Here is a 22,306-nt window from a genome sequence, read left to right as displayed (position 1 = left end):
CACGCCCCGCAACCACAGAGCTCACACGCCACAGCTAGAAAGTCCGTGTGCTGAAAGGCAAGCTCCCACATGACACAACGAAGGTTCTGTGTGCCGCATCTAGGACCTGATGCAGCCAAAAAAGAAAAAAAAAGAAAAAACCCAAAACCAAAACAAACAAAGCAAAGCAAACAAAAAAATCACAATGAGATACCATCTCACATCCAACAAAAAATGGAAAATAACAAACGCTGACAGGGATTTGGAGAAGATGGAACACTTGTGTACTGTTGGTGGGAATGCAGATAGTGCAGCCACTGTGGAAAACAGTTTGGTGATTCTTCGAAAAGTTAAACATAGAATTACCATGTGAAAGTGAAAGTTTCTCAGTCATGTCTGACTCCTTGCAACCCTATGGACTACTCTAGGCCAGAATACTGGAGTGGGTAGCCTTTCCCTTCTCCAGAGGATCTTCCCAACCCAGAGATCGAACCCAGATCTCCCGCACTGCAGGCGGATTCTTTACCAGCTGAGCCACAAGGGAAGCCCATATGATCTAGCAATTCCACTCCTAGGTATGCACCCAAAATAACTGAAAGCAGGAACTCAAACGAATGCCAGTGTTTTTAAGCAGCATTTTCAAAAAGATGGAAACACAAATGTCCATCAACAGATGATTGGATTAACAATGCCACATTGGTCAGTCCTCAAAAGGAATGAAACTGAGGACACAGGAGTGGGCACCAATCACTGGCCCTGTTGACCAAGGGATGCACAGGCCACTGCTGCTGTAGGGAACCCACGAGTGGGTGCCAAGTGCTGCTCCTGCTGTCCTTGGATTGCACGGGCTGCCGCTGCCACTGGGAGATCCACAAGTGGGTGTCAAACACTGCCCCCTCCGCCTGGGGAGTACACACAGGCCATGAGTAGGCTCCAGTGTCTGTCCCTGCTGTCCCAGGACTGTGTGGGTTGTCGCTGCCACTAGGAGACCTGGGAGCAGGTGCCAGTCGCTGCCCCTGCTGTCCTGGGGGTGTGTAGGCTGCTGCCACAGCTAGGGGACCTGCAAGGAGGTGCTAAGCACTGCCCTTGCTGTGCCAGGAGCATGTGGCCCACCACCCCTATTGCATAACCCACAGGGTGGGCACCAATCACTCTGTGCCTCCACCCTATAAGGACTGTGTGCGGGCCACCACATCTACACACCCCATATCAAGGGGCTAATGGTCAGCACACACTGAGAAAAGAGGCAGCAAGCATCCAAACTAAAAGCAGCCCCTCTATTCTGGACAAGAGAGTGGAACAGAAGGACCTGCGTTTGCTCACCTCTCACGAAAACACCAAAATCACAACTAACAGCTGAACAACAATCAATTAAAAAGACTGGAACCTATCAAAAAAGATATTTTACATCCAGAGAAAAACAAGAAGCTACAACTAGGAACCAGAAAATTACAAATGGGAATGCTTACTGGTAAAGGCAAACACAAAGTAAAGGCAGGAAATCATCTATACACAAGTATATCAAAACCAGCAGTTGTGAGAAGAGGAGAGTACAGATGCAAGATATTGGAAATACACTGTAAACTGAGCAACCAGCAATCTAAAACAATCTGCTATATTATACATATAGACAGCTATATCAAATCATCATGGGAACTGCAAACCAAAAACCTACACTAGATAAACACACAAAAAAGAAAAAGCAATCCAAACACAACACTGAATATAGTCATCAAATCACAAGAGGAGAACAAGAGGAAGAGAAGAAAAAACACCTATAAAAACAAATCCAGAACAATTATCAAAATGGCAGTAAGAACATACATATTGATAATTATGTGAAATGCAAATGCATTAAATGCTCCAACCAAACACATAGACTGGCTCAATGGATACGAAAAGAAGACCCATATGTATGATGGCTACCAGAGATTCACTTCAGATCTAGGGACAGATGCAGACTGAAAGTGAGGGGATGGAAAAAGGTATTCCATGGAAATGGAAATGAAAAGAAAGCTGGAATAGCAATATTCATATTAGACAAAACAGACTTTAAAATAAAGACTGTTACTAGAGACAAAGAAGGATATTACATAAAGATCAAGGGATCAATACACAAAGAAGATGTAACAATTATAAATATACATGTACCCAATATAAGAACACCTTGATATTTAAGACAAACACTAACAGCCATAAAAAAAGAAATTGACAGCAACACAATTATAATGAGGGATTTTAACAAGCCACTTTCATTGACAGACACATGATCCAGACAAAAAAGCAACAAGGAAACACAGGCCTTAAATTAGACCGGATAGACTTAATTGATATTTATAAAATTTATAAAAATTGATATGTATAAAATGCTTTGCATCCGAAAGCAACAAAATACACTTTCTTCTCAAGTGCACATGAAACATTTTCGAAGACATCTTGGGCCAGAAATGAAGCCGTGGCAAATTTAGGAAACCTGAAATCATGTCAAGCATCTTTTCTGACCACAATGTTATGAGATTAGAAATCAATTACAGGGGGAAAAAAAACCCTATAAAAAACACTAACACATGGAAGCTAAACAATATGTTACCAAACAACCAGTGGATCGCTGAAGAAATCAAGTAGGAAATCGAAAAATACAGAGACAAATGACAAGGAAAACATGATGATCCAAAACCTATGGGACAGAAGAAAAGCAGTTCTACAAGGGAAGTTCACAGCAATATAATCTTACCTTAGGAAACAAGAAAAATATCAAATAGACAACCTAAATTTACACCTAAAGCAACTTAAATAAGAACAAACAAAACCCAAAGTTGATAGAAGGAAAGAAATTGTCAAGACCAGAATTCAACGAAACACAGACAAAGAAAACAAGAAGAAAGATCAATGAAACAAAAATTGGTTTTATAAAATGATAAACAAAATTGATAGAACTTTAGCAAGATTCATCAAGGGAAAAAAAGGGAGAAGACTCAAATCAATAAAATGAGAAATGAAGAAAGAGAGGTTACAATGGACACCACAGAAATACAAAGGCTCATAAGAGACAACTATAAGCAACTATACGTCAATAAAATGGACAACCTGGCAGAAATGGACAAATTCTTAGAAAGGTACAATGCTTCAATACTGAACCAAGAATAAATGGAAAATATGAACAGACCAATTAAAAGCAGGCTTCCCTGGTGGCTCAGATGGTCAAAAATTCACCTACAATGCAGGAGATGTGGGTTTGATCCCTGGGTGGGATGATCCCATGGAGAAAGGACTGTCTACCCACTCCAGTATTCCTGCCTGGAGAATTCCATGGACAGAGGAGCCAAGTGGGCTATAGTCCACGGAGTCACAAAGAGTCAGACATAAAATGAGTGACTAGCACTTTCACCTTCAATCACAAGCAATGAAACTGAAGTTGTGATTAAAAACAAAAGTCCAGGTCCAGTTGGCTTCACAGGGAAATTCTATCAAACATTTAGAGACAAGCTAACACCTATACTTTAGAAACTCTTGCAAAAATCTGCAGAGGGTGAAACACTCCCAAACTCATTCTGAGTCCAACATCACCCTGATTTCAAAACCAGACAAAGATATCACACAGAAAAGAAAATTACAGGCCACTATCACTGATGAACATAGACGCAAAAATCCCCAACAAAATACTAGCAAACAAAACCCAATAACACATTAAAAGAATCATACACCATCATTAAGTGGAATTTATCCCAAGGATGCAAGCATTCTTCAATATACACAAATCAAACTGTGATACACTGTATCAACAAACTGAATAAAAACTATATGACCATATCAATAGATGTAGAAAGTTTTTGACAAAATTCAACACCCATTTATGATTTAAAAAAAAAAAAAAACAACTCTCCAGAAAGAAGCCATAAAAAGAACCTACCTCAACATAATAAAGAGCATATATGACAAACCCACAGTTAACATCACTCTCAACTGAGAAAAGTTGAAAATGTTTCCTCTAGATCAGGAACAAGACAAGGATGTCCACTCTCACCACTTTTGTTCAATATAGTTTTGAAAGTCCTAGCCATGGAAATCAGAGAATAAAAATAAAGGAATCCAAATTGGAAAAAAAGTAAAACTGTCACTGTTTGCAGATGACATGATACTATGCGTAGAAAAGTATCCTAAAGATACTGCCAGAAAACTACTAGAGCTCATGAATTCAGTAAAGTTGAAGGATACAAAATTAAAACATAGAAATCTCTTGCATTTCTACACACTAAACAAAAGATCAGAAAGAGAAATTAAGGAAACAATCCCATTTTCAATTGCATTGAAAAGAATAAAATACTCAAGAATAATCCTATCCAAGGAGGCAAAGGACCTATACGTGGTATAAGATGCTGATGAAAGAAATCAAAGATGACACAGAGAGATACACCCTATTCTTGGACTGGAAGAGTCAACATTGTGAAAATGACTATACTACTCAAAGCAATCTACAGATTCAATGTAATCCCTATCAAATTACCAATGGCATCTTTCACAGAACCAGAACAAAATATTTTACAATTTGTAATGGAAACACAAAAGACCCAAAATAGACAAAACAATCTTGAAAAAGGAAAACAGAAGTGGAGGAATCAGACTTCCCGACTTCAGATACAAAACTGTAGTCATCAAGACAGTATGGTACTGGTAAATACAGATCAACAGAACAGGACAGGAAGACCAGATATAAACCTATGCACCTATGGTCAATTAATCTATCACAAAGGAAGCAAGACTATACAATGGAGGAAAAAACGGTCTTTTCAATAAGTGGTGCTGGAAAACTGGACAGCTACATGTAAAAGAATGCAATTAGAACATTCTCTAACACCATAAACTCAAAATGGATTAAAGACCTAAATGTAAGGCTGGATACTATAAACTTCTTAGAGGAAAACATAGGCAGAACACTTTTGCACATAAGTCACAGCATATCTTTTCTGATTCACCGACTAATGAAAATGAAAACAAAACAAAAAAATGGGACCTAATTAAACTTAAAAGCTTTTGCACTGCAAAGGAAATCATAAACAAAGTGAAAAGATAACCTACAGAATGGGAGAAAACATTTGCAAATGAAGTGACTGACAAGGGATTAAATCTCCAAAACATACAAGCAGCTCATGCAGCTCTATACAAAAAACAAACAAACAACAAATGCCAGAGGAAAGAATGGGGGGGAGATAGTTAGGGAGTTTAGGATCACCACAAACACACCACTGTTTTTAAAATGGATAACCAACAAGGTCCTACTGTGTAGCACAGGGAACTTGGCTCAGTGTTATGTTGCAGCCTGGATGGAAGGGGAGAATAGATACATGTCTATGTATGGTGATGCACACATGAAACTGTAACAACATTGTTAACCGGCTATAACTCCAACATAAAATTTAAAAGGTTAAAAAAAACCCAATCAAAAAATGGGCAGAAGATCTAAACAGACATTTCTCCAAAGAAAATATACAGATGGCAAACACAGGAAAAGATGCTCAACACTGCTAATTATTAGAGAAATACAAATCAAAACTACAATAAGGTATCACCTCAGCATGGCCATCATCAAAAAGTCTACGAACAAAGTGCTGAAGAGGGTGCAGAGAAAAGGGAACTCTACTACACAGTTGGTAGGAATGTAAATTGGTACAACCACGATGGAGAACAGCACGGAGCTTCCTCAAAACACTAACAACAGAACCACCATATGATCCAGCAATCCCACTCCTGGGCATATATCCAGATAAAAACTATAATTGCATAAGATACACGCACCCCTATTTTCACAGCACTACTCACAATAGCCAAGACCTAAACGTTCACTGACAGACAAATGGATAAAGAAGATGTGGTATGTATACACACACACACACACACACCACACACACACACACAATGGAATATCACCCAGTCAAAAAGAATGACATAATGCCGTTTGCAGCTACATGGATGGACCTAGATATTATCATACTAAAGTGAAGTAAGTCAGAGAAAGTCAAGTATCATATGATAACACTTAGATGTGGAATATTTAAATGATACAAATGAACTTATTTGCAAAAGAGAAACAGATTCACAAACTTCTGAAGCAGACTTTTGGTTACAGGGGCAGAGGAAAGTGGAGGGGCAGGATAAATTAGGAGTTTAGGATTAACATTATACACTACTATATATAACAAAGTTAATCAACAGGGACCTATTAATGTATAGCATAGGGAAATTCTACTTAATATTCTGTAATAATCCAAATAGGAAAAGAATCTATAAAAGGATGGATTTATGTATAACTGAATCACTCAGCTATACATGTGAAGCCAACACAACACTGTAAATCAACTACACTCCAATATAAATTAAAATTAAATTAAATAAAAATTAATCTCAACCAAAAAATAAAAAACAAAAAACCATGCTACAACATGGAACCTTGAAAATAGGTTAAGTAAAATAAACCAGTCACAAAGCAACAATTATTGCATGATTCCACTTCCACTCCAGTGTTCCTGCCTGGAGAATCCCAGGAACGGAGGAGCCTGGTGGGCTGCCGTCTATGGGGTCGCACAGAGTCGGACACGACTGAAGTGACTTAGCAGCAGCAGCGGCCACTTACATGAGGCAAATCCAGAGAGACAGAGAGTAGAGGAGAGATCACCAGAGGCTGGGGGAAAGTGAATGGGGAATTCCTATTCAAGGGATATGGAACTATTTGGGGTGATGAAAAGTTTTAGAAATGGGTAGTGGTTATGACTGCATAACACCGTGAATATACTTAATGCCACTGAATTATACACTTTTCTAAAAAAGTGGTTAAAACTATGTTTCATGTTATGTATATTTTACCAGACCTCTTCTTCATGGGGTGGCAGCAGGTCATTTACTCTCCGTGGCCCCAGCCATCCCCAGACCTCAGCTTCTATCACAGTTCTTCTCTGACATCCTTCTACAGCGTGCTCCAACATGGAGAGCACATGTCATTGTTCTCAAAGGTCTGAGTCTGGTTGTGGACTAGGCAGAGATCTCCCTGGTCCCTGGGCAGGGCTGGACCAAGCTGGACATTTCACTGTGGCCCCACGTGTGCAGAGGAGAAATGCTCCCATGTGCCTGCGCCCTGAAGCGCTACTCCCTTAATAGTCTTCTGCCCAGGGTTTACTAAATAATGAAGATAAGACAGCCCAGGGCACTTGCCCACTCTCACTTCCCCTTCTCGGGGTGCTTGCCCCCAGCTCTCCAGCCCGTGCCATGGCCAGGAGTGGGATGGCCTCTTCTATTCGCCCCTGGCAGTCCTGGTGCCCAGCCCTGGAGGGAGGCTCCCACCTTGGAGCCGCATGTCCCTGTTCTTGAGACCCATCCTAGGGGCTCCCTCCCTCCCTTCCCTGTCAGCAGCCAGGCCTTGAGCTGGGGGAGCAGAGGAGTCTCGGCCTCACGGTGTTGGGAGGTGGTAACACCTACACGTACTCACAGTGCCCGGGGGATGGGGGTAGTGGGAGCGCCGAAGAGGGAGGGGCCTGCTATCAAAAGGGCAGAGACACTCCAACCCCTAACAGTGCCCTCTCAGGCTCCCATACTGGGTGGGTGAGTGGACAGACTGACCGGCAGGGTCAGGCATCACAGGGAAGCAGCCCCTTCCCCAGTGCAGGGCTGCCAGTCACTGGCAATGTGGAGCACGAGGGGTGGGGCCGGGGTGGGAACTATGGAGCCAGAGAAAGACAGCATAGCACCTGTGTTCATGTGTTCGTGTGTTCATGTGTGTGTGTGTGTGTGTGTGTGTGTGTGTTAGGTGTAGGATGGCGGGACAGGGCTGTACCCTGATAGGGGCATTCAAGGCTTCCTCCTGACTCTGGGTGCCTGTACCCCGACCCCCCTGTTGCCTGGAACCAGCCTTGGCTCTGTGTCTAGGGCTGTCTGTCCACTCCTACAGCTCTGGGTGGAAGATGAAGGGAGAGGACACTTCCACCCACTCCACCTCCCAGTCAAGGGGAGAAGACCCTCAACCATACGCATCTTCCTGGGCTGCGGGGCAGCACGCCAAGCCACACATGCCATCCAGATGGTCAGCTTGGAGCTGGACAGCTGGACCACATGGTACCTCCGGCCAGGAAGAAGGTTTTGGTCAATTCAGGCCATGACTCTCAACACCAGTGATGGACACAGTGGATGTGGAGAGACAACGTCAAGTGGAGAGACGACATTCAATGAGGGAAAACAAGGGTAGGGCTCCCACCCGCTCCTGAGTACCGCGGCTTTCATCACCAGAGTCCTTTGTTGCAACTAACAATTCTCATTTAACTCTGAAATTGATAAGCAAACACTGGTTTTGAAAAATTTCCCAAATTTGCATGACAAGCCAGATTTCCATGTAATTTTGAGCCTGTGGTCAATTGCACAACAAACTTGATAATTCTGGTGAAGTCAAATTGCAAAAGAACTGTGACCCGAATAAAATGCTTACCCACCACATCTGGAGCACCCATGCTCAGACACAGTCCAGCTGGAAGGCTGACCAAACTTTTTTGAAACAACCCTTGAAGAAGGTTCTTCATAATTTCGTGCGTGTGCACGCGCGTGTATGTACTTCCTTTCTAGCTCTGGGCCAGTGGACCAGACTAGCATCAGATCCTTGGGGCCACTGAGATCCCAGCCTTTGTCAGTTACCCAAGAAGAGAGGACAGAACTCTGGAGAGGGGCCAGCAGTCTCGGCCAGGCCTGCAGGTGAAACAGCGTGCAAGACCTGCTTCAACCTTTGAAAAGCTCCACCGGGCAGGGCCAATGGTAACAGTGATTCTGCTCTGAGCAAGCTGGGGAGCATGTAAACCTTCTTCAAGGTTATGGACGCCTCAGGGTTCTACAGGGGCAGCCCTCTGTTTCAGCAGGCCCACTTCGAAGAATTCAACCAAAAGAGAACTGTGCTCAACTGTGAAAAAACAAACCTAAGGGGTCTGTCCCGGATTGTTTAAGATGGCAAACAATGATGAAAGCTGAACTGTCCACTGCTTGGGGACAGAGCAGGAAAAAGGGCCCAGTCATAAGAAAGGACCCTGTCAATCATTTACATATTGACTGTGTAACCCTATCACTACAGACATGGCTTGAGCTAACCTGGGCACTAAGCCCCGTGGTTCCCCAAGGCTGGCAGACTGCCTCAGAGGTACTTGGCCTTCACATTATCTCTGAGCCCATGGGCCAGAGTGGTGACAACAGTCCCAAGGGAGAACTGTAAAAAGCGTGGTGGAGGCACCGCCATCCTCCCCTTTCTGGGGGTTTCCGGGGGTGGGGGGGGGCGGTCTCCAATGAAGGATTCAGAGCCAGTCACCTGCCTGTGGCCTGGCCTTCCAGTCCTGGCTTTGACCCACTCTCCTACAAGACCTGTAAAGAAGTTCTCAACCTTCTAGGCCGGGCTTTGTGTGGGTCAAATGATCAATGTCCGATAGCGTGCCACTGTCTGTTCACAGAGCTCCACTAAGCCACAGAATCAGAGTTATAAGTACAGCAATAATAAAAGGGGCAGCCACCCATCCTGAGCACTTCACGTGGCTTTATCACACTGTGAACCCCCCAAAGACACTGGATGAGCGGGCTTCACCACTGTCCCCATCGTCACCGTCAGTCCTACATCACAAAAGGGAAGCAAGCCTGCGGGGGGAGACCCTGGCCCTTTCCAACTCAAACGCAGCGCCCGCCCGGCACAGGCCTGACTAACAAAGCCGCATCCTGGGAGTTATAAAAAGTCACGGTCAGTACATGGAATGGGAACAAGGCACCACATGCCCTCCAGGGCTCTGGAGGCCAAGAACCGGTTTAGTCCAGCTGCTTTCCTGCAGTCTGGCACAGCCACCTAATGGGCCAGCCCTGGGTGGGAGGCGAGTTTGAGGTGGAGGGGGAAAGGGCCCAGGTGGGAAGGGTCTCGTCAGGGAGCAATGGTCTGGTCAAGAACCCTGGGCAGCTGCCTCCTCCTGCCACAGGCACCTCACTGCCCACCCCCAGCCCAGGTCACCTGTCCTCCCAAGAAGACTCAGCCAGCGTCCTCACAGCCCCAAGGGCCGTCTCGTCCCAGGAGCCCTGCCTCCTGCCCCTGTCCCAGCCATCACTTCTCACCCAACCATGAGCCTCACGCTCTGGGTTCCAGGCATCAGGACCACCTTCCCTCTGTCCCACCCAGGGTCTTTGCACATGTTCCCCTTTCCAGGTAACGGGGTCCTCACCTCACTGCACCTGGGTCACTCCTTACCTTCCCTCAGGCCCTGCTCAGCCAATGTTCCCTTTGAGAAGCCCCCCTTGGCCAATGGCCACGTCCATCACGGGGCTTCTCCTTATACCATGTACGGAGACCTCCACTCTAAGAATGAAATGAGCTGTTGAAAACCATCACCCCAGCCAAAGGCTCTGTGGCTTCGGTCCCAATGCAGAGCCTGGCCCTCTGTAAGGCGGAGCAGAGATGTGACGTGGCTGGGCCAGCATGCAGCCTACAGCTCCCACACCGAGGCAGTCTGAGACATGGGTGCTCAATTCATACATCTGTGCCGGGGCAGAGAGAGGTACCACTTAGGAAGGGGACAGGGTGGGCCTTCCCTGGCAGTCCAGTGGTTAAGACTCTGTGCTTTCACTGCAGGAGGTATGGGTTTGATCCCTGGTGGAACTAAGATCCTAAATAAAGAAGAAAGGGCACAGGGAACGTTATGGATCCTGAGCTGGTGATGATCCCCTGGGTATGTAATTATAGGTATATAATTTTTATACAAATAAAAATTCACCATCAGTATACTTTCATGTTGGGGCTTCCCAGGTGGCACAGTGGCAAAGAATCTGCCTGCCAATGCAGGAGATGCAAGAGATGTGACTTCGATCCTGGGGTCAGGGAGATTCCCTGGAGCAGGAAATGGCAACCCACTCTGGTATTTTTGCTGGAAATGCCATCGATAGAGGAGCCTCGTGGGCTACAGTCCATGGGGTCACAAAAGCACAGCACAGCAGGAAATACTTCACGTTTATCTTTATAAACACTTTATCTTTTAATTAGAAAGATTTATTTTCTTCAAAAGTCAAGTTTCTCTTCCTAAAACTCTCATCTCCCACATCGTGGTGCCAAATAAACAAAGGACTCAGAAACTCTCCCCCCTTCTCTTGCAACAGCTAACCATCCGCTGCCTCGGAGATGACTCTGGCGGCCTGGGCCCTCCTGGGGCTGAAGGTGGGACACAGGACAGGGCAGAGGCTGCTCAGGCTGCCCAGAGAGCCCCAGTAGGGAGCCCCGAGTCTGACACCAAGCGAAGGCCAAGCTTTCATCCCCAGCTCTACCGGGACTGCTGTGTGAGCCAGGCCAGGGGTTTCTGGTCGCTGACGCGGGCACTGGCCTCTGAGGGGCCTCTGATGTTTGCAGCTCCTCCCTCCTCACCTCTGCAGCCACCACGGCACCTGTGAGACCTCGCACCCTGCATTCCGGGCATCTGACCTTGGTTCACAGTCTCCGCCTCCCATGGCGACCTCCCTGCTTTCTCAAACCCCCATGGTGGTGGTCTCACCAACAGCAGTGTAAGACGGGAAGCCTTACCACCCGGGGCAGCTCCCGGGGTTGCCTGTCGTCTCCTCCTTCGCTCGCAGGCGTGTCTGTGGATCCAATCTGTGCTGTGGGTGTGCTCCCACAGACGCACTTGGGAGGCAGGTGCAATGCTGTGGTTGCTGCTGGGGACTCAATTCCCACGGGGACCCTCCCTGACACGCTGGGGATCAGGGAAGAAGCCTCTGGAGCTGGCTCCTGAGAAAGAAAGGAGCCCCTCCAGACATGAATGCCCCTGCACTTGGGGCTGCCCTGCACCTGGGTGAGTGGGCTCCTGCAGCAGAGAAGGCCCAAGTGAAAGTGAGGATGTGGAGGGACACACTGCAGTGGGTCTGGGTAAGTCTGAGCCAAAACCAGAGGTGGGCTGCAGGGACAGAAGACCCTGGTGTTGCGCCGCTTACACGGTAAAGGCATAACATCAGGAAGAGAGACTCTTCTTCCCTCTCAGGGGCACTGAAGGTCCCCTTTGGGCCAGGCACAGTGGCAGAGTGACCGTGGTCTACCAAGATTGCTATTGCAGAGCCTGTCCAGAGCCATGACCATGTTTGTTTACTCACAATCAGCATGGGATGGAGCTCATAGCTCCCAGAGCCAGGCAGAGTAGACACTCAATAAATGCTTGTTAGTGTGTGTGTGTGTGTGTGTGTCTGTGTGTCTGTGTGTGTGTGTGTGTGTGTGTGTGTGTGTCTGTGTTCAGTTACTCAGTTGTGTCTGACTGACTGCAACCCCATGGACTGTAGCCTGCCCAGCTCCTCTGTCCATAGAATTTTCCAGGCACGAATACTGGAGTGGGTTGCCATTTCCTTCTCCAGGGGATCTTTCCGACCCAGGGGTCGAACCCATGTCTTTTGCATTGCAGGCGGTTGCTTTACCACTGTGCCACCCAGCAAGTCCACATGTTATTGACTAGTGTGTAAAAACACAGTGTTCACTTCACAAGAGGAGGCAGACATGGAAACCAAGGTACAGAGGGGCAGTGACAGCTCTTGTAAGGGGTGGGGTCGGCACAAATGAATCTGCCCACCTTGGCCTACCCATGGGTCAGTCCCCACCAAGTCCTGCTGGCATCCCAGCAGTAACCCTACCACCAGGACGAAACTGAAAAATCAAATGATTTTTCCCTCAAGTGGAGACAGGGGTGACACAATGAAATATCCTCACCAAAAGCTCCCAGGCCTGAGTCTGCTCACACTTCTAAATCCACCCACTGGTTCAGAGGAAATCTGAATGTCAGAGGAAGGTATGAAAGGACACGATGGATCCCATGCATGGAATCCAGGCCAAGGGACATTTCTTCCACAAGTTCAAGTGAAAAACAAACAAGGTAGAGAGAGACAGAGGGAAACCCAATGTCAAAAGAGAATGACCCATGGATCTCATTCGGGCCCTGGGAATTTGAACACTGACTGGATATTGGAGGGTATTTAAAGGTCACTGTTTGTCAGATGTGACACTGGTCTCGTGGTTATGTTGCTTAAAATGACTCTTTCAGAAATACCTACTGAAATACCAACAGAAAAAAATAAGTGGTATCTGGAATTTTGTTTATAACCCAGGGATTCGGGGGCAAACAAAACAGGATCACCCATGAGGGGACGGCATGTGGGGTTCAATACTCTCTTCTGGCTAATTCTGAATGTGTTCCAAATTTTCCATAACAAAAAGGGCTGTTGTTTTTGCTGTCTGTTTTAAATCTCAGATCTCCCTGCTAACGGAGTAAAAGAAGGCAGAGTGGGAGAAACAGAGGCCATGAGCCTGGTCTTGGCTCAGGGGCTCCACCCTCTTCCACAGAAGTCGGGGCATTCCACAAAGGTTTGCTATCTGCTTCTTCCTTCAAACACATTTACAATCAGTTTTTAAAATCTCAATTAAGAAACACCCACCTCACACCCAGATGTCAAGGATTCAGGCTTGGGGTGGGGGTTGGGGGGTAGGGACAGCCCGCATGCTATTTTTGATAGTCTGTGAAAGATAAGCATCGAATCAAAAGGCAGGTTTACAAATGTTCCCAGCAATCTGACACAGTGACTTGTTGTCTCTTGCGTTTCCCAATAAGATAATGGGCTTAAGTGAGAGGTATCTTTGTTTTTATCATAACTTTAGTTACATTTTTAAAAATCATTTCATGCAAGATTAAAATTTAAAAACCAAACAAATGTGGTCCTTCAGAGGGAGTTGAAGACACACTACCACGGACTGGACATCAGTCCCCTGGGGGCCCAGGCCCGTCTGCTGAGGTGGCCTGCCCAAGGCCCCAGGACAAAGTGGCCCTTCCCACTGCTGGCAGTGCCAATTCTGGCATCTGCTGCAAACACAGGGCTGAGCAGAGGGTAGACAGCGGCAGCTGCCAGGCCTGCTTGATCTTCAACCCACGTTCACTCAGGCACTACCACAGGCTTGGAGCCATGCTCCACCCAAGGCCACAAGGCCCAGGAGGTGCGGGGCACGCCCCTCTCAAGGTGCCATCCCAGCCACAGCATGGTGCCAGATCACACCCCGGAGCAGCCCCGGAGCAGCCCCGGGGGTAGCCAGCCACTTTCATCTGTAAACCAACAGTGAGAGATGAGTCAGCCAGCTTTCCCACACATGCCCACTGCTGTGTCCCTTTCAAGCTGCTGGAGGGGCTTAGCTGCAGGGAGCCCTAAGGAATGCCAGGCGAACTGCTTCAAAAACATCCACTGTTTTCCTTGTGTCAACCAGAAACAGCTCTATCGCTGAACGGAAGTACAGAAATCAATCAGGCAGAAGGGCTGGTGGATGACATCAACCTGCACCCACGGGTCCTGGTTTCAACAGTTTCGCGGCTTTCCTGGGGTTTCCTGGTTTCACAGAAAATAGCATTGCTGTTCTATAACATGCAAGTAAGAAATGGAATACTTCCTGCCCTATCAGTAAATGAAGGATGTCACAGTCATCAGCAATTGCAGCTGCCACCGATGGTGAGCTGCTGAGCCCTGAGGGAACTCGGGAAGGAAGGGTTACCTGCCATATAGCAGCCATCACACTGCAGCCACTCCAGACAGTGAGCCCTGAAGACACTCAGGATACTGGCCCCTGAGAGCTGAGGGGCAGATCAAAGGAATGATTTCAGTTGAGGCAGACTCATGTATCTTCCTGTACATAGAAAAGTGCTAAACCTCTTAGCTTGAGATAGCTGGTTTTGTTGAATTCACAATCATCTTTTGATGTTCAGACTACCTGCCCTTTGTTGCAAAACTCATAGATAACCTGGCTCCTCCCCCCACTTCCTCAGAGCAGCTTGCTCAGGCTTACTTAGAGATGCTGCCTTCTTGACACGAAGTCCTAAAAATTCCCGCCAAATCAAACAGAACTCTCAACTTTAAGGTTGTGAATATTTTTTATTTATAGTTATGGAGACTGACGAAGGGACCAGAGCAGATTCCTCTCCTTCACCTGAACTCGACAAGGATCTGGACCCTTGGTACCAGCAGAGGCGACTTGTGCCCATCCACCTCTTTGAGGAGTCCAGACAAATCTGGGTGAGTCTCTCCTTAGTTCTAGGATCTCCCATTATTGGTTGATGATCGTAAGTTTCATACACTGGGGGAATAAGTTATCTTTGAAACTGAGTTTCCAGAAGTGGTACCTGGGTTATCCTCAGCTGAAGTACTGGGAAGATTTTGCTCAGTGTAAAAGGCACTGGCAGACTCAGTTTAGACAGTGAGTGGTTATTCTCAGCTTAAAGGCTGGGAAGACTGCTCAGTTAAATATTGTGTAAGGTTTAACTCCCCACCTGAGTTATTGGGGGAAGACCAGCTTGTTGGTTTTCCTTGAATTGGCAACTTTAATAGAGACTGTCGAAATTAAAAAAAATAAACAAAAACTGAAATTTATGAGCGCTTCTGAGCTCCAAAGAAGGGACTCTCTCCTGGCTGGAAACAGCTTTCTGAGGTGCCTGAGAAACTCACAGGAGTGGCGGTGGCCAGACCCCACGCTGTGCAGCTGTCCCTACAGGGAGAGCCACTCATTTCACTAACAACCTGCACAACCAGGGACTCGAAGAAGAACTGACCATGCTGTGATCTGAACACCATGGTAGTCTTACTAGGAGAACCCAAGACACCTAAGAGGGAGCTGAAACAAAATCTGACGCCAAGCCTAGAGGAGTTAAGCACTCAAGCAGCACAGTGACGCATCACACAATCATCACTAGCAATGTTATTTCAGCAAACCAACTTCAGAATGGGAAATAACAGTTACAAAACAAAAGAAAAAGGAGGACTTCCCTGGTGGCTCAGAATCCACCTGCCAATGCAGGAGACACGGGTTTGATCCCGGATCTGGGAAGATGCGTCATGCTGCAGAACCGTAAGCCCACGCTCCACAACTGCTGAGCCTGTGCTCTAGAGCTCGAGAGCTGTGACAGCTGAAGCCCAAGTGCCCTAGAGCCTGTGCTCTGCAAAAACAGAAGCCACCGCAGTGAGAAGACTGCTCACTGCATCTAGAGAGTAGCCCGTTCACCACAGCTAGAGAGCACTCGCACCGCAATGAAGACCCAGCATAGCTATACATAAATAAAAGGAACGACAGACTGCCAACCTCCAGCCAATACCCCAGTCAGGTTAATGCACATACAAAATTTACAAGTACCCACTTAATTGGGAATTAAAGGAAATCTCACCCTAAAAACAAGGGGCCTCTCTTACTGCACGTGCAGTTAAATTAAGGTTAAAAAGCTGACTTGACAAAAATATCTTTTCAGAATTTTGATGTTAAACAAAGTCCTTCTAGGGGAAAGCTTGTATTTCTCTTCCTGAGTCTTTGAGATGTAAAAGTTCTAAGTGATCTCCCTAGGACATTCTGTGTGTGTGTGTGTGTGTGTGTGTACGCACTTGTTTTGAAAACTTGACCTCTGCCATACTATTTTTAAGAGCAAACTCTCCAGATTTTGCTTAGGTTACATCCTCCCCCACTCTTATGAGGAAGCCTCTTGCACCTCGGTGGTTTGAATCACCATTAATATGTATTTTATTAATGGTCAAATGACGGACTCCTTTAAAAGTGGAGAAACAAACTGGTGACTCCATAGCACTCTCATTATAAAGCTGTTTTATTGGTACCTATAAAAACAAAAATCAAATTTAAGGTGGAAAAAAAATATCTAATAATTAACCTAAGAACGTCTGTAGTTTAAAACAAGTAAGAAAAACTGGTTTGGGAAGCTTCATTTGTGGTCTTTGCTTCCCCTCAATGGGTCTTACAGATGATAACTGTACAACAATTAAGGTTTATAGGAAATATCCTATACGGAAAATCTAGATACTATTTCCAAAAAGATAAAAAATTTTAAAGGGAATTATCTCAAATGAATAAAGAACTCTTTAGATGGTTAGAGTATGATAAATAAAATGGACATTTATGTGGTTAAAACACAAGGTTTTACATTACACTACCTAAAGTTAAATGGGTCAAAGGGTACCCCCTACTAGTTCCCAACAGTAAAAGCCAAACAAGCCTGGTCTACTCACCCCAGTGTTAAATACTTAAGGAGCTAGAAAAATTTACACTGAGTACCTGACCAGCAATTATTTGGGGCAAAAGACAGGCCAAAGGGCCTGAGTTCCACCACTCAACCTCTCTCTGGGGATCCCAGAGCCTTTTATATAAGAACAGATAAAATGGACAGGAAATACTGAATAAAAAGAAAGACAAAAACTAAAAGTCCTCCTATAAGACGAAAGCTTGTTAATTGGATACTAATGAAAAGTAAAGTTAAAGGTATAAAAGCTGACAAAATTGAGATGAAAGTGTATCAAAGTGGTATATTTAAATGGACTTTATATAAGATGGTTAGCATTTCTTTTAATTATATTGTGAGACAGGCATGCTTCACTGGGAAATACTATATGGCATTTTAAGACAAAGTATATAAATCTGCCCCTCAGGAAATATTAGTTAAACATTCTAAAGGAAACCAATAGGATTACCTGAGCCATACAAATAAGTAAAAACTGCCACCTAAAATTCAAGAACTAATAAAAAAACAAAAGTAGTGATTTTTCTCTGGGTTTAACTGGTAAACTCGGAATGAGGGTCTTTGGTGAATGCCTTATACAAGCTTTTGAAGGTATGTGAAACTCTGAAGTTCTAGAACACAGAACTCATACATTTCAGGTGAGCTAGAAATCTTCTCACTGATAATATACAGTTGGACAAATCAATCTTTCAGTATCCTTTAGGTGACAGATCTGTTCTCTGGGGAACTGAAAGTAATTGTCTGTCTCTTGCAAATCTCTACAGAACAAAAATGTAAATACAGGCCACAGGACCTGAAACCGAGCCTAATTAGCTCAATCAGGCAATACGAAATCAAGGAAAAAAAGAGACAAAGTGACAATTCTAAAATTTACAGGGCTGGGAAAGTTCCCTCAGCCAAACTTCACAAAGAGTAAAACCTTTCATCTGAGCTTTTCATCTGAGCTGGCAAATGTAATGTATTCCAACTGTTCTCTGTAAACTAGCAAGTTTAGATTGTGATACCTGATTTATAATTAGGTGAAACCATGAGATCTCTAGTTTTGCCTGTTTATATGTCTGTGTACACATGGTACCTATGAGATATCTCTGTCTCTGGAAAGTATAGTATCATCCACATTGAATCTATAAAGAGCTCTATTTAATTTCAAAGAAAGTACTTACAAAGTAAATAAAAAGAAACAGGCCAAAATGACTTTCAGGTTCACGTGAACTGAGAAATATTGAACATTAAGTTGATACCTGGTATTAAAGTTTGTTGATCTAATTATTTAGAATCATTAAGTATAATACTTTATTGTACCTAGGTTCGACAGAAATCAAATAAGACGGACGTTATTGCATCTGTTGCAAGCAAAATAACTTGATATGATGAAGCTTTACAGTAAATGTAAGTGAGTTAAGAGCTTTTGGGTAAACTCTCTTAAAATAATTTTAAAATTTCATCGCAATGAGAAACTCACATGCCACAACTAGAGAGAAGCCCCTGCACGCCACAACTAAGACCCAGCACAGCCAGATAAAGATAAATTAATTAAAAAAAATACACAGGATACTGGCCCCAGATAAGTGAGGTGCACATCAAAGGAATGATTTCAGTGAGCTCAGACCATACATCCTCCCATACACAGAAAAGTGCTAAATTCCTTAACTTGGGTTATCTGGTTTTCTTTACTTAATAGTAATCTTCTGATGTTCAGACTACCTGCCCTTTGTTGTAAAACTTCTATATAACCTGGCTATTCCAGCCTGGCCTCCTTGGAGCAGTTCTCTCACGGCCACTTGAGATGCTGCCTCCCGACCTTTAAGTCCTAAAAATTCCCAGTGAAACACAGCTCTTGACTATTAGGTTGTGAATATTTAAGCCAAACACACATGCATAAATTACAAATATGAATTTACAAGATAACTCACACTAATCATCTGAGCTGGCAACATCTGAGCTATGCAACAACATCATCTGTATGTTTCATATATACTGAGGTTTCAAGTTTCACTACTTTAAAAAAAAAAAGTGAAAGGAGCTGGAGGTCAAGATCCATGGTTTGTGGTCTCACCTCTGTCACCACTCATGGTTTAGCAACTCTGGGCCTCAGTTTCCACATCTATAAAATGGGAACAGTGCAGCCCATTTCTTAGGTTGGTTACGAGAGGAAAAAGAAATGAGCCAAATACACCCTTCAAAGAATTACAGGTGCAAAGTCAAAAGCACATGGTAATTTTATCAAGTTCATATCATGGCCTCAGTCCCTGCTTGCTCTCCTCCCTGCATCCTCACTCATCCCCTTCAGTATGGAGAGTGATGCTGTGACTATGAATAACAGTGATATTACTAATACAGTAATTAAAGTGTCACTGATGGAGAAATACATGGCCCCTGTGGTATGGGCCCCACACCTGCCACTGCTCCCCACCGCCGACTTCTCCAGTAACCACCCCCCTCGAGCCCGGGGAGGCTGACTCAGTCACCCAAGCACAGACGGGGCTTTGAGAGAGTAATAATACCAGCCTCCTCCACGCTCTGGACTTTTTCTGAGGCCCCAGTGTGACAGTGCATGTGAAGATCGAGGCAAGTACACACAGGCTGTGGCCTCACAGGGTTTCCTGCCAGTTCCTGGCAGGAGTAGTATTAACATGGACTTAACCCCCTGTGAGCCTTCCTGGGCCAGCCCTCCTCACTGGAGCAGAGAGGTCGTTTGTGGCTCTGTGGCCCTGCTGGGGACAGGGAGCAAGCACTCAGGGGGGCCTTGGGATCCCTGGCTCAAAGTACGCATGACCACTGACTCTGCAAAACTCCACAAATGAAGGAGAACACGGGCGGCAGCGGGCGGCGGGGGGGAACGATACTGTGGGTGGAGGTGCCCCCAGTACAGCCCGTCCAGCTTGGGTGGGCCGCTGGGGCCCTGGGAGGCAGCCAGTGTCTGCCAGAAACAGCCTGCATCTTGCTCTTCAAGAGACAATGAATCCACTGTTGACTGGCTGGGGCCTTGATTAATGTTTGGAAAAAAAAAAAATGGAAAATTCCACCTATGTGGGTGGAGGCCAGGCCTGGGACAGGTCAACAACCTCTGATCACCTTGTTCCTGGGGACAGGGAGGACAGAGAAACAAAGGGGCCGGCCAGAGTGGCGGCCTGAGGGCGTCTCTGCACCTGGGTCCAGAGAAATCTCCCTGTCAAGCACAGGGAAAGCATTTGTTTTTCTCCTTGTCCCACCTCCCCTGTCCTTACATTTACACAGCACCTTTAAGTCCTCCAGTTTTTTCCCATCCCTTCAGAGTCTCCCAACAGCCCTACAGGCCAGCAGGGCTGACGTCAGCCCCATGTTATGGAGGGGAAACTAAGGCCTTCCAACACCCAGAGCCTCGCTCAAGAGTGGCACTGGGGAACGAATAGCGCAGCCAGGAGATCTGAACCCCAGTGGCAGCACAGAGCCTGTCCCGGGGGTCTAGGCCATGGGTAGTGGACAGAGGGGTCCCTCCAGACTCCAGAAGAGATGCTCCTCACCCCACCAGAGAAGGAAGAGGAGAAGGAAACCCAAACCAGCTCTCCTGGTTGGGCAGGCTTGGAGGAAGGTATGCATTCATTCATTCATTCATTCAAGCATTTAACAAGTACCTACTAAATACCCAGACAAGAAGGAATGCTGCACAAGGCTCTTTCAGAAACCCAGACGCAGTAGAATTCAGGCCAAAGAGGAAAGGTCAGAGCATCTGCACTTCCCTCCCGGACCTGAGTCACCTCACTGCCATTACACTTGACAGCAAAGGACACTGACACTCTGAGAAGGGCCGAGACTTCCAGGGTCACAGGGGAAGCTGAGACCTCCGGACCCACAGGGGCCCTGCAGCCCACTAACAAAGCTACGACACTACTGGGCTTAGGTGTTCCAACAAACAGCGTTCCTTCCAGCAGGCCAGCTTTGAGGCTTCATGCTTAACCAGCAAGGCCCTCTCGCAGAAGAACACTTTTCAGAATGACCTTCTGAGCCAGCGTGGACCCCTCCTACTGAACAGGCACACCTTGCTGACCCACAGAACACACCAGCCATGGCCGAAGGGATCACTCGGGACTACTCACTCTGCAGTCCTGCCTTCGACCTGGCCGTGTGCAGCAGAGAACCAGAGACAGGGCTGTGTGATCTCTGTGTCCACAAGTGTCCAGCCCTGCACCCAGGGCACGGGGAGGTCACTCGGTCTGCGTCCCAAGTCAACGGCCAGCACCCGCTGCTCTGGTTCCCTCCTCCAACTCCTCTGACCCGATGTTCAGCCACCTTGGCACCTTGCTCGCCTCGCCTTTCTCCTCTCCTTTGCCCACCAGCTTCTTTTCCTGGAGAAATGATCTCAATCTTGCCCTTTCTTGGAAGAAAACCAGCCCTCTCCCATCTCTAAAGCCACTTCCTCTCATGCCTTGTCTCATCCCTTCTTGCCAAAGATCTAAGTCAGGGGCCCATGGCAGGCCAGGCCACCCGTGGCCCCTCTGTCTCACCTGACACCATGGCTGCTCCCTCACTCTAGGATCTTACAGAAAGGAGGGAGTAGGGAATATCCCTTCCTGGGGCCCTATCCACCTCCCCTCTCTGCTCCTGCTGCTGCTGCTAAGTCGCTTCAGTCGTGTCCGACTCTGTGCGACCCCATGGACAGCAGCCCACCAGGCTCCTCTGTCCCTGGGATTCTCCAGGCAAGAACACTGGAGTGGGTTGCCATTTCCTTCTCCACCCCTCTCTACTAACCCCTATAAATGTCTGACTCACAAACTCTGTCTCCAGGACTAACCTTTGCATCCCTGGTCACCCCTAGAGCCATCACCCTCAAGAGCCCAAGTTCCCGCAACAGGGCTTTCTTTGGGGCATGGCTGTAAAGCCAGTACAGCCTGGAGCCTGGCCCATGCAGGGACTTGGCTAATCGTCCAGCAAACAGATTCAGACTAATTGCGGCCTCTTCTTACTGCCCTCAGAGGGACTGACTTTCCATGGCCTGGCACAGCCAAGCCAGGTGGCCTTCCTAAAACTGAAAAATGACCATCACCAAAACGTCTGGCATCCCACGGGACAAGGGTTGTGATCCCAAGAGCAGGAAGATGAGACTGTCTGCATCTGCACTTCCACAGCGGGGGTGGGGGGCCCACATGCCCTCGAACATACTCTCACCGCCCGCGTTCTCAGTCCAAAGGGCACCAATTAGCTGGCACCTTTGCATTCCAGGGCTGGCACCCTGCACAGGTTGCCTCAAGAATACAGATAACTATTAGAGCTGCAAGTGATCT

At 46.3% G+C, this 22,306-nt stretch overlaps 1 protein-coding gene across 5 annotated transcripts in view; it reads right to left on the bottom strand.

Annotated features, from left to right (window-relative positions):
• The window catches only part of CHDH (choline dehydrogenase), a 70,083-nt gene that overhangs the window by 46,669 nt on the left and 1,108 nt on the right, over positions 1-22,306 (bottom strand). For 3 of the 5 annotated variants that reach the window (XM_081524959.1, XM_081524958.1, XM_081524960.1), the window contains exon 2: positions 14,531-14,609. The exons of the other annotated variants lie outside the window; for them this stretch is intronic. Coding sequence is in view for 2 of the 3 variants with exons in the window: in XM_081524958.1 (XP_081381084.1) it covers positions 14,531-14,537 (7 nt within the window). In the remaining variant the exon portion in view is untranslated. The remainder of the gene's footprint in view (positions 1-14,530; positions 14,610-22,306) is intronic. 5 annotated transcript variants of the gene reach the window in all.

The sequence above is a fragment of the Giraffa tippelskirchi genome, chromosome 9, assembly GCF_054371585.1.
Source record: "Giraffa tippelskirchi isolate mGirTip1 chromosome 9, T2T-mGirTip1v1.2.pri, whole genome shotgun sequence".
Classification (NCBI taxonomy): domain Eukaryota; kingdom Metazoa; phylum Chordata; class Mammalia; order Artiodactyla; family Giraffidae; genus Giraffa; species Giraffa tippelskirchi.
Note: the sequence above shows the minus strand (reverse complement) of the source record. Positions and strands in the feature narration are given on the sequence as shown.